Below are 16844 nucleotides of genomic sequence, written 5' to 3' on the forward strand. Positions count from 1 at the left end.
ATATTAGGTTCTATAGTGATGTTAGGGCTGTTGTCTTGAAAGAGTTTAGTAATCTTTTTCCTCAATCTTTCAACATCTGGTCCATGTAGATCAACAACTCTTATTCCATCATATCTCTGTACAATCCAAATTTTGTGTGGGGAATAACAAGTTCTATTTGGTTAAGTACATATAAGCCGACTAATTTAGAACATTCTGCTCCATCCCAGGATCCCATTGAGACATCAAAATCATGGTTCTCTTTCTTTATCCGAGGAGTTTTATCCAGGAAATGAAAGTTTTTTTTACTGTGTAAAATTATGTCTATGTCATTAGGATTCACAACTATTATAGATTTGGCAAAGTCTAATGCACTAGTGAACAGCTTGAGAGCAATGCTTGGGTAGAAGTTGACAATGTCAAATTTGATAAAAGACAGGTCTCTTTATTGTCTATGCCTCTAAACCATTCAAGAACTGACTGTGTACTTCTCCATATGTTAGAATTAGACTTTTTTAGGATCTAGATGTTGATTTTCTCCAGAATCTTTGGAAACATAAAAACTTGAAAACTTGAAAACTTGAAAACTTGAAAATAAATCTCCCTCTCTCCAGAGAACCTTACCTTTATCAAACGTTCCATTTCGAGACCCTCCCTGCTTTAATCCAACAATCATATGTATATAAATATAACTGTATATATATAAGTAAAATTAGACAAATAGGCAGATGGATTAATAGAGATAGATAGATATTTATTTAAGGAAATATAGATAGACCGAAAAATTGACACACAGATAGACAAATAGACAGATGGATAAATAGATAGTAAGATATATATGTATATATATATATATATTTATATCTTATATATATATATATATATATATATAGACAGATAGACAGATAAACAGATAGATAGATGGACAGATGGATGACTAGATAGATATATAGTTAGATAGATAGATAGATAGATACCCATCTAACAGGCAGCGGCGTCTTTGTGGTTTAAGACGCTTTGCTTGGGAACCGTTTCTTAGTATACAGATAAACCTTGAAGTGATACCATTCATTCATTAGTTCATCCATCCTCTCATCCATCCACCCTTTCACCCTTCCATGTTCTTAACCATATATACTTTCACCCTTCCATGTTCTTATCCATATATACTTTACCCTTCCATGTTCTTATCCATTTATACTTTCACCCTTCCATGTTCTTATCCATATATACTTTCACCCTTCCATGTTCTTATCCATATATACTTTCACCCTTCCATCCTTTCACCCTTCCATACTTTCACCCTTATTCACTCATCCATCCATCCTTTTATTCATCTGCGTCTAGCTATGTTTGTTTAGACTATTTTTATTCAGACCTTGCGTGACTATGGTTATTCAGACCTAAAAAAAAACATTTTTAAATGACACTAACTTTGTTTGTAGTCATTTAACCAAACTTTCCAGAACTTATTTTGTGTAATCTGCTTAAAATTTTCTTTCTAAATATGTAATTGTTTTTTCTTCAATATTGCAAAGCTCTAAAAGCCATTTATGGTGAATAAATTCTGATTAAGAGTCTGTGAAAACTTTGCAAATAATTGTAAACTTCAGGTCCTAAAAGTCATCCTTTGGTGAACCTATCATGAACCATGACAGCTATGACAGCTTGTTGGACTCTTTCATCCTTCCAACCATCCTTTCTCTTATCAATTCTTTTATCTTTATAATACATGATTCACATGTTTAGTTATCTAATATCTATCCTTAGTCTTAGTGTGGGTTTAATTAACATTTTCTAAAGGGGGAAAATGCAGCCGGGCGGCATATGATATTTCCAGGGGGGGGGGATAATTTATAATTATTTAGTTATTGCGCGCGAAGTGCAACCCCCCCCCCTCTCCCTCCCATTTGTATAATCTTGAAGGAGCTAAAGGACATTTCAGACAAGAATGGGGTTCAAACTGTTTTCAAGGACAGCTTTGATTACCCTATGGACACTTCTTTTTTTCTCAATCTCAGTTAGGTAAATATTATTTTTAAATATTTCAATATTTTGTTGGGACGTTTAAAGGGAACAAGTAAAAATATATCACAAGGTTAAATTTAACATAAATTTTAATTGCAATTTATTGTGATTTTCATGTCTATCAAGAAATTTAGTGGGTAAAAAGGTGATTCCACATTTTACACAAACAGTCAATGAATATAAATACTATTTTTGAACAACTGCGCCACTTGTTCTACACTGTTCTATTAAACTTGAGATATATACATCTATATATATACTTTGCTTGTCTGTTTGTTTGTATCCAATAAACGTCAAACCGGCTAAAACTATCTAGGGTCTACATTTTTTGTGGGACCTCACAAGACCCCAGGAAAGGTTTATGAATGATCAAAATCTCAGAAACTTGCCTCCAACTAAATTCAATTTCCATTAAATTTTGAAAATCCAAGAAATTTTTTTAATATTTTTAATTTTTTGTTTTGTTTTACAATGTACACAAAGAGATAATGTTTACAATTGAATCAGAAATGGGCGCGTAACGCGCTGAAAGCCTAGCAGTATCCATAAATTTTGAAAGTAGTGAATGTATTATATGCTTGTTTTTAAGTAATTTGTCATTAATTGATTAATTGATTGATTCATTGAATTGCATTTAGAAGCGAAGACGACTGTCCTGAGTTTGAATGCCCCGCTAAAGATGGTTCTTTTGCAGATCCCTGTACATGCAGAAGGAAATGTCAATAATAAACCGTATTCTAGCAATATTAACCATTCTGTTAGTAGAATATTTTCACAGAAGAAATAAATAAATGGATTATTCTTTAAAACTAATAAAGGTTTTAGAAACAATTATTTGAGGCCATTTAAACACCGCCATCTTGCTAAAATTAAATATTTGACTTGTGGAGATTTTATCAATGTGTTGAGTTCTTTCCATACAAGAACTTCTGCCCTTCCAACCTTTACTGGGACGATATCAAGTAAGTTTGATCAATATAATTATTCTTAAAATTAAACCAAAAAATCAAGAATATATATGTTAAAACCAACATAAAAGTTCTATTTCTTTGCCAGAAAACTATGTACCTTCAAGAACGAGGCTGTTTGTGGTCCTGTTACCACAACTCCTGCCCCCTCTACCACGCCACCTCCTGACACGGTAAATAAAATGCTGTGGTCATGTTACCACAACTCCTGCCCTCTCTACCACGCCACCTCCTGACACGGTAAATAAAATGTTGTGGTCATGTTACCACAACTCCTGCCCCCTCTACCACACCCCCTCCTGAAACGGCAAAGAAAATGCTGTGGTCATGTTACCACAACTCCTGTCCCCTCTACCACACCATCTTCTGACAAGGTAAAGAAAATTCTGTGGTCGTGTTACCACAACTCCTGCCCACTCTACTACGCCACCTCCTGACAAGGTAAATAAAATGCTGTGGTCATGTTTCCACAACTCCTGCCCCCTCTACCACACCAACTTCTGACAAGGTAAATAAAATGCTGTGGTTATGTTACCACAACTCCTGCCCCCACTACCATACCATCTCCTGACAAGATACATAAAATTCTGTGGTCCTGTTTCCACAACACTTGCTCCCTATATCACACCAAGCCTCCTGACAAGGTGAGTAAAATTGTGTGGTCCTGTTACTACAACTCCTGCCCCCTATACCACACCACGCCTCCTGACAAGGTGAGTAAAATTGTATGGTCCTGTTACCACAACTCCTGCCCCTTCTACCATACCGCCTCCTGACAAGGTGAATAAAATTGTGTGGTCCTGTTAACACAACTCCTGCCCCCTCTACCATACCACCTCCTGACACGGTAAATAAAATAGTGTGGTCATGTTACCACAACTCCTGCCCCCTCTACCATACCGCCTCCTGACAAGGTAGATAAAATAGTGTGGTCTTGTTACCACAACTCCTGCCCCCTCTACCATACGCCTCCTGACAAGGTAAATAAAATAGTGTGGTCATCTTACCACAACTCCTGCCCCCTCTACCATACCACCTCCTGACACGGTAAATAAAATAGTGTGGTCATGTTACCACAACTCCTGCCCCCTCTACCATAACGCCTCCTGACAAGGTAAATAAAATAGTGTGGTCATGTTACCACAACTCTTGCTCCTTTTGCCACACCATCTTCTAAATAGATACATATACCATTTCCGTACACGATTTTTTATAGATATATGCTGACAAGGTTATAAAAATAACTTTATTATTTTTAGGCAAATACATGTGATATCTCTGCCTGTCAGGTTATTATTTATTCATTTAATTTTGAGTATAATGATGATAATAATTAAAATAATAATGATAATAATAATAATTTCCTGTTTGCAGCTTCCTTACTGTTTCTGTTCCTCTGATGGTACCCAGATACCGGGAGGGTTAAACAAAGAAGATATTCCTCAGGAACATTTTCCATCCAGGAGCTTTGTCTCTTTACAGAGTGTTCCGCATCATATTTAGATTTTAGACCTGAAAACAGAATTGAATATTTAGAAATCTCTATATTTTTTGCTGGTAACAAGTTAGAAAATCTTTTTAATAATTACCAAACTGGGGCTAAGAATTCCAAAATTTGTAATAAAATAGTTTTGAAGCTGATTGAAGCTGAAGGCTTATTGATGAAATGTGTAGATGGTTATGCTAATGTTGGATGGGGCAGTTAATACAAACAATTTTGATGATTATAAAAAGTAAGTTATTTACTCTCATCCATTTCATGGTCACCCAGAAATCAGACCTTTCTCGGGATAAAGCATTTGATCTCTAACTACTGAATAGTTCAATTTCTCTTCGAAGATTAAAAGATTAACGAAAGTCCACACACAAATTTTGACCTCAGGTTTTTTAGGTTATTTTTTTGCAGGTAAAATTGTTTTTAAAGGCCCAATAAAAAAAACATAAAAAATATTAATAATTAAGAAAATACAGGTTTAAAAAAAAACTTTAAAAAGTAGTGGAACAAAAAAAGCTAACTTAAAAATTTTTTTTTTTTAAATGTTAAAATATATCTATCCCTAGTTTATGTTTCAGATTATTCCGAGAGCGCACAAACCCTAACGGCTGTAAAGTAAAGGAAAGGGTTTCAGCTTTAACAACATTTTTTTTCTGAAAACAATGAAATAATAATTTGAATTAGTATTATTCTTCACATGGTCAGTTTAGGTTGAAACCCTTGAACCCTTGATCTCAGGGAACATTCTTCATCACACATCATTATTCAAAGAATTCTAAGTAAGTACGTAGTTAATTAATTATTTATGAAATATCAAAAAAAAAAAAAATTTAGCGTTTAAGGAGAAAATATTTGAAAACCTTCAAAAATAGAGATTGTGGGAATTCTAAAAAATTTAAAATATAGAAATAAAAGGAAAAGGAAAGAAAAGAAAAGTAAAAGGAAAGTTACATATTTAACGTTTACATTATATTTAATATAAACTAGTGGTGGATTGTCAGCGTTTTTCGACGATGAACTAACAACTTTTAGAAATAAAAATGATAGATTTATCTGTAATGTTTAAAAAAAGTAAAATAGGCTTGAAGGTTGTGAAAATATATAGGTTTAACGCAAATAGGGCATTTTTAAGCATCTTTTTAATTCGCGGCGATTTTTGACATCCTTTATGTTTAATCTTACTCTTTTTTAGTATTTTCTTTGAAAAATCGTCTTTGCTTTCTTCGATATTTTTACAAACATAGCAAACATGTTAGAATTAATACATTTGTTCTGCTGATAAAAATCTTCAATCAAATTCTGTTCAAAATTTGAAATAAGATTGACATTTAAAAACTTGGAAAAGTGTCCTTTATTTTCATACCATATTTCTATTCTTGGCTTAGTTCACCTTTCAGCTTAGTAAATTCCAAAGTTTGTTGGATTGATTGGGTAAACACGTATTTCAGTAATTCTTCATCTTTGTATTCCTTTGTTATATGCAACCCCTTGATACGGATACTTTGTTATTTACAACCCCTTGATACGGATACTGAAGTTCCTCTGAGTAAAGGGCCGGGAGGGGAGGGGCCAGGGCACTCTGCTCTTGTTTATTGATTATTAACAAAATTACACGTATTAAGCTTGATTTTGGAATCTTTCTGGATCTTTAATGTTGTTGATGGTGTTTTAAAAATTATGTTTTCTCATTGTTCTCGCCAAACACTAATTAAGTCATTAGAAACAAATTTCAAGTTTAAGGCACGGGCAGCCATAGTACATTTAATTTCCAAGCCGGGTCAACCTTTCCGGTCCCAGTTTGTACTGTGTCGCCCGGACATTGGGTAAATAAAGCAGACACTCAATAGGACTAGCCGGTGCAACAAGGTTGACGCGGTCAGACTTTAGTTTTAATTTACTTCTACTATAGGGTCGGAGGTGCGTTAAGGGAGGTTATCTGCATACGTGCTCGGGTGCACCCTAATGCACATGTTCAAAAAAGCTGAACTATATACAATGTTACCTGCACTGTAACAAATTATCTGAACAAGCCCTTTAAAGGGACTGTAGTCGTTATTTATAGTGACTCTTCATTAATAAAGTGGCATATCTGATTCACAACGGTACCTTAAAAAGATTTGTCTCTCTTTAAAAATTCATAATGTTCTATTGTGCTTTGTCTATAAAAGTGACTTGCGCAATTCTCCTGAAGGAATAATGAAGGAATTCAATATTTTTGTCATTTTTAAGCTACATAGACAAACGACGATATCTTTCAAATTATTGATCAAGGATACCGATGTAAATCTTAAAATGGAGAGTCAGTTGAAAAGACGATCTCAGTCCCTTCATGAACAAAATTTCATTTTTATTTTTTTCTGATTTACTCAACTTCTATTATCTCTTATTAATAAGTTGATATTTTCTAGATCGAGGTTTTGAAAAACGATGGACATGAAATTGCAGTGAGTAGTATTTCAGATGATTCTGGTAATTCGGTTTGGATTTAATCTATATTCGGTTTGGATATATTTAATCTATATTCGGTTTGGATATGTTTAATCTATATTCGGTTTGGATATATTTAATCTATATTCGGTCTGGATATATTTAATCTATATTCGGTTTGGATATATTTAATCTATATTCGGTTTGGATATATTTAATCTATATTCGTTTTGGATATATTTAATCTATATTCGGTTTGGATTTAATCTATATTCGGTTTGGATATATTTAATCTATATTCGGTTTGGATATATTTAATCTATATTCGGTCTGGATATATTTAATCTATATTCGGTCTGGATATATTTAATCTAAATCTAATTTACGTTTTATCTCACACATCTTTATTTACATCATATCTACACTGTAAGAATAATTTCAAGTGACCCTCCATGCGGAGATGTCAATGCCCGATTAAAAAGTGTTCCCTAAAAAGCCTTGTCTAATCAAATATGAATTAGAACTCCATGTTTTTCTTATGAACAGAGTTTTTTTTATTTGAGGTTTCTCCGAAAAACGAATTTATCCCTCACAGTTTTATCAGATTAGGGGTTCAAGGGTACTGTTGTGAATCGGACATTGCAGATTTATGCATTTATACTTAAAATCAAGTTTACCGTTCCTTTACACACATTTTTAACCCTATTCCCGCTGGGGGGGGGGTAAATTTGACCCCCCCCTGTAGTTTTTTTTACATAACTCAAAAAGTATTGGTCTGAGGCTGTTGAAATTTTCTGACTTTTCTTACATACCCAAAGCCCTCCCTTTAGGCCTAAAACCGGGCTTTAATACTATCTGCCTGAGTCCTCAGGCACACTGCCTGAATGACTGCTTTTGCCTGTAACAAACTAAATCTTTGTTTTGACCCAGTTTCACTTGTCAGATTTTGATAAAATTTAGCTTTTTGGAAAGCCTATGACATAAGGAAACGGATTGCACAAGTTTTGCGAAAAAAAATTGCAATTTTTTTGCAAACAACCTGTCAAAGGAAATTTGCACATTTTTAGTTTTTCTTGATTAAAAATCAGGTTAATTAAAATTTTGCAAAAATTTTTGCATATTTGAAATGGCATGGTCAAGGGCTTTTCAAAAATGTATAATTTGTCATTTTTTGGACAAATTTTTTTTTGCAAACATTTTTACTATAAAACTGGATTTTGCGATAAAAAATTCAATTTTCGCAAATTTGCAAATTTTTTTGCAGATTCTAAAAGTAGAGCACAAGAGCTTTCTAATGATGTATCATTTGTCATATTTGGACATAAAACATGGGATTTAGAGGGGGGGGTCAAATTGACCCCCCCCCCTCAGCGTATCATGGTTTTCAAGTACCCCAGCAGGGATAGGGTTAAAAACTTTGAAATTGAATTTTGGAAATGATACCATTAAGGTCACATAGCAACTTTTCAAAACTTAAGCTATGCAATTTTCTTTGGATTTTTCAAATATCCTTTTTCAGGTTTTTTTTTTAATTTTACAAATCTTAATTTGCTTGACGAAAATTTATTAGTGTAGATAGAATTGGTTGTTATAGCTAGAATGTTAATGCTAAATGCTAGAATGTTAATGCTAAATGCTAGAATGTTAATGCTAAACGTATTTGTAAAAACTTTTTATATTAATTGAACATCTTTGAGTAGGAAACAATATTTTTTATTTTTCAAATCTTTTATTTTACAACAATTTCGTTTCCATAGGTTTGTATTTGAAGAATGCTAGCAGTTGGATTGATGAATTGGTCGGAATGAGAACTTTACTGACTCAACAAGTTGATTTAGGGTAAACAATAATAATTTATAAATAAAATCATATTTTTCCATAACTTCTTATTTTCTTCTTTTCTCCTTTATTTTTAATTTCTCTCGTTCTCCCCGTTTCTACTTTTTTACACTTATTGCTCCTACTTTTTCTCTTTTTCATGCCTAATTTCTTATGTAATATTCCATTTCTACCTTTTCTCTTCTAAGTCTTCTCCCCCCACCCACCTCCCAAGCCCACACCCCCAACCTGACTTACTTAAAAATTCTCACTCTTTGGTTTTTTAATCTTCTTTGAATTGAGTTAGCTAACGTTTGATTTCAATTGACGATGCATTAAACCTTTAAATTCTTACAATTTCCTTCGTTAGTGTTGTCGCGTCAATTCAAATGACACATTTTCAGAGAAACCTCAATTGAAAACGGTCAATTTTCAGATAATAAATAGGGATAATACAGACAATGGGTACTAGCTGTTGTAAATCGGACATGCCACTCAATAAATGGAGGGTCAATTAAAATTACGCATTCAATCTCTTATATTTATATTATAGAGTTGAGGATATCCTTGGAGCCAGAGCACCAGGACTCAAACCTGGATTTAATGATCAGGTTCTACTTTATTCGACCTTAGTTCTACATACAGGAATTGAGTTTTTGCTACAAAGTATGATTTTTTAATCCCTATATCCTTGCAACCCAATTTCGTAGACCTTAGATATTTCAAAAGATGACTTTTGTTGGATCAAATGATCTCAGTTTGAACTATCAAAGGTTTCCACCACCAGGTTGTAAAGATATTGTGATTTAACAATTTGAGTTTGTAACAAAGACTCAATTCCTTTAGATGATGAATGATGAATAATGAATGATTAATAATGAATGATGAATGTTGAATGATGAATGATGAATGATGAATGATGAATGATGAATGATGAATGATGAATGAATAATGATGAATGATGAATGATAAATGATGAATTATAAATGGTGAATGATAAATGATGAATGATGAATGAAGAATGATGAATGATGAATGATGAATGAAGAATGATGAATGATGAATGATAAATGATAAATGATAAATGATGAATGATGAATGATGAATGATGAATGATAAATGATAAATGATGAATGATGAATGAAGAATGATGAATGATGAATGATGAATGATGAATGAAGAATGATGAATGATGAATGAAGAATGATGAACGATGAATGATGAATGATAAATGATGAATGATGAATGATGAATGATGAATGATGAATTATGAATGATGAATGATGAATGATGAATTATGAATGATAAACAATGCATGATGAATGATGAATGATGAATAATGAATGATGATTTATGTATGATTAATGTTGAATGATGAATAATAAGAGATGCATGAAGAATGATAAATGGTGAATGATGAATATCCTAGTACACTGCTATGATTGAGTATGGATTTATCTGGGATAGCTCTGTATCTGCTCTACCATTGGCTACTCCTGTCTGGCCGTACACACTAGACTATAAGTAAACTATTTTCTCTATTCTAATTGGTGCAAACTAAAGAGATTGTAGACGTCACTTTCTCACATTAATAACAATGACATGCTTTATTAAATAAAAAAATATGCATATTTGGGCCATTTTCTTAATTTTTATCGTGTAAACTCCGCAAATGATGCATGATGCAGCAGTCTTTGATGCTTACTAGAAAGAATTAAAGGGTATTTTTTTTAATCGTCGAATCTTCTAGATTTTTCGATTCAACTTTGACAATATGTTATACCTTAAATTGCTTATTTTGGAAAATTAAACTTTTTCAGAATAATAATTAGATTAGCCGCGCCAAACCTTGGAAAAAACAATCATGCATAAAAGTTTATAATGTAAACAACACCATTTGTAAAAAAAAGTATCTTTTTTAATAATATTTTATTCATTTAGAATTCCTCACAAATGTAAAGCTGAATCCTGTCCTTCAAGGATTGAGTTCTAATCCATTTAAACTAAATATCATTTTTAGAAATTTTAAAAAAGTTATTTTTTCACAATTAGTTTGTAATTGTTTTTCTGCATTTATACTTTAATCAATATATTACAGAAAAAAAAGATATTTTCTTGAAAAGAGGTAAAACTGTTGTTTATAATAATAATCTAAATTAGTTTGGTTTTATGGTTTTCAAGTTGTAGGCAGATCGATCGATTGATTGATTGATTGATAAATGAATTTATGAACTGATCTGTAGACAGTTTCCAGGACTTTGGGAGATACCTTTAAACTCACATCATGTCGAGGTAAGCAGAAAATCCAGGAAATCCAGGAAACCTAGGGAAATTAGGAAATTCAAGAAATTCAAGAAATTCTGGAAATTCAAGAAATTCAGGAAATTCAAGAAATTCAAAAAATTCAAGAAATTCAAGAAATTAAAGAAATTCAAGAAATTCAAGAAATTCAGGAAATTCCAATAGTGTTTTCCGTCATGTTGTAATCTGATTTGAATGATGACTTGAATTTCCGCTGAAAATCCTTGTATAAAAATTAATTTTATTTATTTGAGGGGTTTGTAGCGGGACACTGTCCCTATCTGGACCAATGTGTTTTTACAAATATGGACAGGTACAAATAAAAATAAAAATATCTGAAATATGTATAATTTTTAAAAAAAGTGTGTGGGGTGCTGATATATTTGAGTGGTATAAAAGTTTAAATCGAAACTGTGTTTAGAGATGATAAACTTGAGTGGTATAAAAGTTTAAATCGAAACTGTGTTTAGAGATGATATATTTGAGTGGCATAAAAGTTTGATATCGAAACTGTGTTAAGTGATCATATATTTAAATGGATAAAAGTTTATATCAAAACTGTGCTTCGTAAAGATATATTTGATTGATTATATCGAAACTTCGTTTAGTGATTATATATTTGATTGGTTAAAAGTAAAAATCTAAACTGTGTTTAGTGATGATATATTTTATTGGTTAAGAGTAAAAATCTAAACTGTGTTTAGTGATAATATATTTTATTGGCTAAAACTAAAAATCTAAACTGTGTTTAGTGATGATATATTTTATTGGTTTAAAGTAAAAATCTAAACTGTGTTTAGTGATGATATATTTGATTTGTTTAAAGTTTATATCGATACTCTCTTTAGTGTTGGTATATTTGACTGGTTAAAGTTTATATCGAAACTGTGTGTAGTGATGATATATTTAAATGGATAAAAGTTAAAAACTAAACTGTGATTAGTGATAATATATCTGAGTGGTTAAAAGTCTAAATCGAAGCTGTGTTTAGTGATGATATATATATTAGTGGTATAAAATTTATATGAAACTGTGTTTAGTGATGATATATTTGATTGGTTAACAGTAAAAATCTAAACTGTGTTTAGTGATGATATATTGAATTGGTTAAAAGTAAAAATCTAAACTGTGTTTAGTGATGATATGTTGGATTGGTTAAAAGTAAAAATCTAAACTGTGTTTAGTGATGATATATTTGAGTGGTTAAAAGTAAAAATCTAAACTGTGTTTAGTGATGATATATTTGACTGGCTAAAAGTAAAAATCTAAACTGTGTTTAGTGATGATATATTTGAGTGGTTAAAAGTAAAAATCTAAACTGTGTTTAGTGATGATATATTTGAGTTGTTAAAAGTCTAAATCTAAACTATGTTTAGTGATGATATATTTGAGTGGTTAAAAGTAAAAATCTAAACTGTGTTTAGTGATGATATATTTGAGTGGTTAAAAGAAGACTTCCTCCGTCATTATACAACTAACAAGGTAAAATAAATCGGAAAATTTGTGAATATTATTTATTTCTAGAAAGAATTTAATAGAATCGAAGAATTGTGTTATTTTTTAAGGCGCCCTACACTTTGGCAATGCATACAAACTGGTTTACGTATAAGGAGCAGGTATCTTCTAATATATATTTTCTCTTGTCTTCTATATTCTATCAATTATCCTCTGTCTTCTATCATTTTTCTTTGTTTCTTCTATCTTCTAACTAGGTTACTGCTCTTGAGAAGTTCATGAACTACACAAACACTTTAGATGATGTTTACTACGTCACAGCTACTCAGGTAAATGAACAAACAAACAAATAAAAAAAACAGAACGAACAGATTAGGCAACAAGTAATGTAGCATAATATCAACAGATCAACAAACACAACGATAACTATGAAGAAAAGGCAAAGGGAAAAACGAGATTTTTTTAACAATATCATCTTTAATTGTATGAGTTTACTAGGCCCTTCTCTGGATGACCGACCCTGTAGGGTTGGATGAGTTGATCCTGGTGGATAGCTGGAGCTGTGACCCGGAGGAGGAGAAGGTTGACCCACCATGCGTGAGCCCTAATCAGTGCGCTCTCTCCCATACTGAGAATGATATCAGTGTTATCAAGTATATGACCACATGCAAGGTTTGACATTTTGAAAATCAAATTGTTTTTGATAATCGTGTTTTGTGAAAAGTTTTAAAAGGGGATTTATTTTCAATTTCATCTTAATGTCTGCATTAAGTGGGTTGGACTTTCAACTGTTATTCCTGATATATATAATGTAACATAGCAAATTCCATAAAGCATTATCATTTGCATTTTTAATGATTCTTGCAATAAATAGAATATTTATTACAATTTTCTGAATTTAAAGTGCTATTTTTTTATCAAGGTTGAGAGAAGAAAATGTATGATAATATTAAATTTTATTGTTTACTTTTATTACTATTGATTTCAATGGTATCTTATCTCTAACTTTGTCCAAGAGTGTTATACATGAAGGAAGCATCTGACCGTACATAAAATATGTTTAGACTTGTCCTGCAGTGTACCCCTGGTTAGGAAATGTTTATGGCAAGGAAACTGAAGAAAAGGATGTTTATCCGAAATTTGAAGATTGATGTATTCATACATATACATCATTAACATCCAGTTCGTAATTATAAAAAATCTATGTGTAACTGTAATATTCCTTAAATGTAAACTACTGGAAAATAAATGTTTTAAAGTATATGAATTGATGAATGTTAAACGAGATGGTTTATCAAGAGTGACAAAGGGTGAAATTTCTGTACAAGGGTGGGTATCCGGAATACTTTTTAATTCTTATAATTCTTATATTAATTCATAAGATTTCCTCCCTTAACGTTCTTTAAATCAATTGTGTCTGTAACGACTAACGAATGAATTAAATTTTTGAAAATAAAAATAATAATATCTACTGGGTTTTAAAAAAAACACAGTAGAGCCTCAATTTCGGACCAATTTTGACAGTTTTGGACATTTTTGATTTGCACTAAAAATGTCTTATCGAATGGTCTAAATTGTTTTGGTCTTTGGGGGAAAAAATAATGCACCAGAGGAATTCCAAAACTTCAAACTAGAATTAAAAATAATAGAAGGCTCTAGTTACACCCATACGATCATAAATTATTAGTTGATATCAAAAATGTTCAAAATTGTCAATATTTGTCCAACATTGACCCTGTTCATACTTAAGAGTTTAAGGAAATTTATACATTGTAAATATTGTAATTTTATTATAAATATTGTAATTTTATCCCTGGCATTAAACAATTTGCAGATCTGATCATTGGTCCAATATATGCCCTAAATTCATGCAGTGTACAGATAACTACAAAACTGTATGACTTCTAGGTCAGTACAGACAGATAGATAGATAATGAGCCAGATAGATGGATAGATAGATAGATAATGAGTCGGATAGATGGATAGATAGATAGATAATGAGCCGGATAGATGGATAGATAGATAGATAATGAGCCGGATAGATGGATAGATAGATAAATATATATAGATAGATAGATAGATAGATACTTAGCTGGATGAATTGGATAGGTGGATAGATAGATTGATAATGAGCCGGATAGATGGATAGATAGATAGATAATGAGTCGGATAGATGGATAGATAGATAGATAATGAGCCGGATAGATGGATAGATAGATAAATATATATAGATAGATAGATAGATAGATAGATAGCTGGATGAATTGGATAGGTGGATAGATAGATTGATAATGAGCCGGATAGATGGATAGATAGATAGATAATAAGCCGGATAGATGGATAGATAGATAAATATATATAGATAGATAGATAGATAGANAATATATTTCAGAGCTAACCAACAAGCCGTTTTGACGTTTATTGGATACAAACAGACAGACAAACAAACAAACAGACAAGCCAAATTTATAGATAGATAATAATAATATTAATAAGGATAATAATGATATATTTTCGACAAATTAATTGGTAATTAAAGTAAATAAATTATTTTCAAATTTTACAAAGATAAAAAGAAAAAAGAAAAAATTAATACATAGTATAAAGCATAAACATGACACATAAAAAAACAAGAAAAAAAGATATCGGCGCTGGAATACCAATAGCAAATAAAGGAGGAAAAACATGAGTTTAGAACTGAAACTGTAATGCAATGACATATACAAGCCGATTAATTTTTAAAAAGGTTTCTAGATGCACAATTGTTTAGTTCAATGAATTTAGATTTTTTACAAAATATAATATAGTTATTAGTTTGAGCAGTGTACTGTTTACAGCTCTTGTAAAGAATCTTGTCTCAAATACTAATTTTCTCCTCCATTAATCTTTGCAACCTATCTACCATTTATATCTCAAACTTTGAATTCTGCTACATGAAATGGTCAAAATTTAAAATAACAATGACATATGCATTACATCTGCAATATTCTTGTATTTGTGACTATGAAGTATACGAGTATATGTATATATATATTTATATATAACTAAATATATTATGTAATTACACTAAATAAACAAAGATTGCTCCAGTATACATATATAGAAGGATAGCAGGTGAATATTCTAGAATATATTTACTTTTTCTTATTTTACTTTTATTTTTTCTATATTCTTTATTTCTAGTATTACACTACAAATGTTTACTCCAAAACAAAAATTTGAAATCAAATTTAAAATTTTGAAAATTAAATGTCAAGTTATTTTGAATTATGATTTCCGAAAAGTATGATAGAGAATATTTGTTTTAACTACGGTTAAAAGAAAGTGAAATGTTATTATTTTGTTATTTAACTTTGGATGGAGTTTTTTTGTAATCGACTTCAAATATTTTGATCTGCCCTAAACCTTCAGCTCAATCGTTCTTCGAGTCTTTTTGACGTTTATGGGATATAATCTAACAAGTAGAAAGATATAGATGGAGTTTGACCATATTATGAAATGATTAAAAATGAACAGGCTCTATGGCTCCTTAACTCACATCGAATTTTTTATTTCTTATAGTTGTAAAATGATCTTTTCTTAAATACATTTTAAATTTAAGTTAACTGTTTTTTTTATTGCCTTATCAATGTCGAACCGGTAATTTCTTTGGATTGAGATTAAACAATCAGAATTTCAATTTTGTCTAAAGTCTTCGGTAGAAATAGGTTATAACGTTGTATGTCTAGCTGATTAAACAAAAATACTCCAATTTTAGTTTGTGAGGTGATAATCATCAGTATAATTTTGGTTTCTCTCCTTCATTTCCCATTTGTCTGGAATTTCCACTTAATTATACTAATATAATATAATATAATATAATATAATATATTAATACTAATTTTATACACAGTAAAAGTACAGTTTTACACCTTTTGTGTACTGTGTACAACTCATGTATAAAAAAATTTGTATAAATATTTAAAAAGGAATTTTTTGTAAAATGAAGATTTTTACAAAATTAATTTCTGATTAGTCTATGTAATTATATTCTAATCTATATCAGTATATCAGTATGTATCTGTAGTTAAACTATGTAAGTCGATGGTTATCCAGTTAGTCTACACAAGTCTATGTTAGGAATGTTAGTCTATGTAATATAGTTGATTCTTAAAATGCAATATTTAAATGCATCACATGGCACGTTTACGTATATGATTAGGTCCCATGCACTGTTCAAGTGTATACTCTATACTCTGTATAGCTGACAGATGAAGAACAGATAAATATAAACAGATAAATAAACAGATACAGATAGATAGATATACAGATATATATATGGATAGATAGATAGTTAGATAGATGGGCGGGGTTAACCTGGGTGATGGGTTGCA

The 16844-nt window shown here is 31.1% G+C and overlaps 1 protein-coding gene across 1 annotated transcript; it reads left to right on the forward strand.

Annotated features, from left to right (window-relative positions):
* The first annotated feature begins 1914 nt into the window (after window positions 1-1914).
* On the forward strand, window positions 1915-13734 carry LOC111715488 (uncharacterized). Its single transcript, XM_023490823.1, has 22 exons — window positions 1915-2004; window positions 2646-2720; window positions 2898-2969; window positions 3064-3148; window positions 4235-4264; window positions 4350-4421; window positions 4650-4708; window positions 5049-5091; window positions 5209-5249; window positions 6380-6440; window positions 6879-6939; window positions 8655-8736; window positions 9269-9326; window positions 10145-10239; window positions 10657-10695; window positions 10959-11007; window positions 11271-11329; window positions 12441-12498; window positions 12582-12632; window positions 12729-12800; window positions 12970-13143; window positions 13536-13734. The coding sequence occupies exons 1-22, from the start codon at window positions 1931-1933 to the stop codon at window positions 13620-13622; spliced, it is 1497 nt and encodes a 498-aa protein (XP_023346591.1). The 5' UTR covers window positions 1915-1930; the 3' UTR covers window positions 13623-13734.
* The last annotated feature ends 3110 nt before the right edge of the window (window positions 13735-16844 follow it).

This window comes from Eurytemora carolleeae, unplaced genomic scaffold, assembly GCF_000591075.1.
Source record: "Eurytemora carolleeae unplaced genomic scaffold, Eaff_2.0 scaffold14, whole genome shotgun sequence".
Classification (NCBI taxonomy): Eukaryota; Metazoa; Arthropoda; class Copepoda; order Calanoida; family Temoridae; genus Eurytemora; species Eurytemora carolleeae.

Coding starts and splice junctions, on each gene's coding strand:
- LOC111715488 (XM_023490823.1), top strand. CDS start 1,931: ATGGGGTTCAAACTGTTTTCAAGGACAGCTTTGATTACCCTATGGACA. Junction 12,499..12,581: donor GTCATTATACAACTAACAAG/GTAAAATAAATC, acceptor TTATTTTTTAAG/GCGCCCTACACTTTGGCAAT. Junction 12,801..12,969: donor ACTACGTCACAGCTACTCAG/GTAAATGAACAA, acceptor TGAGTTTACTAG/GCCCTTCTCTGGATGACCGA.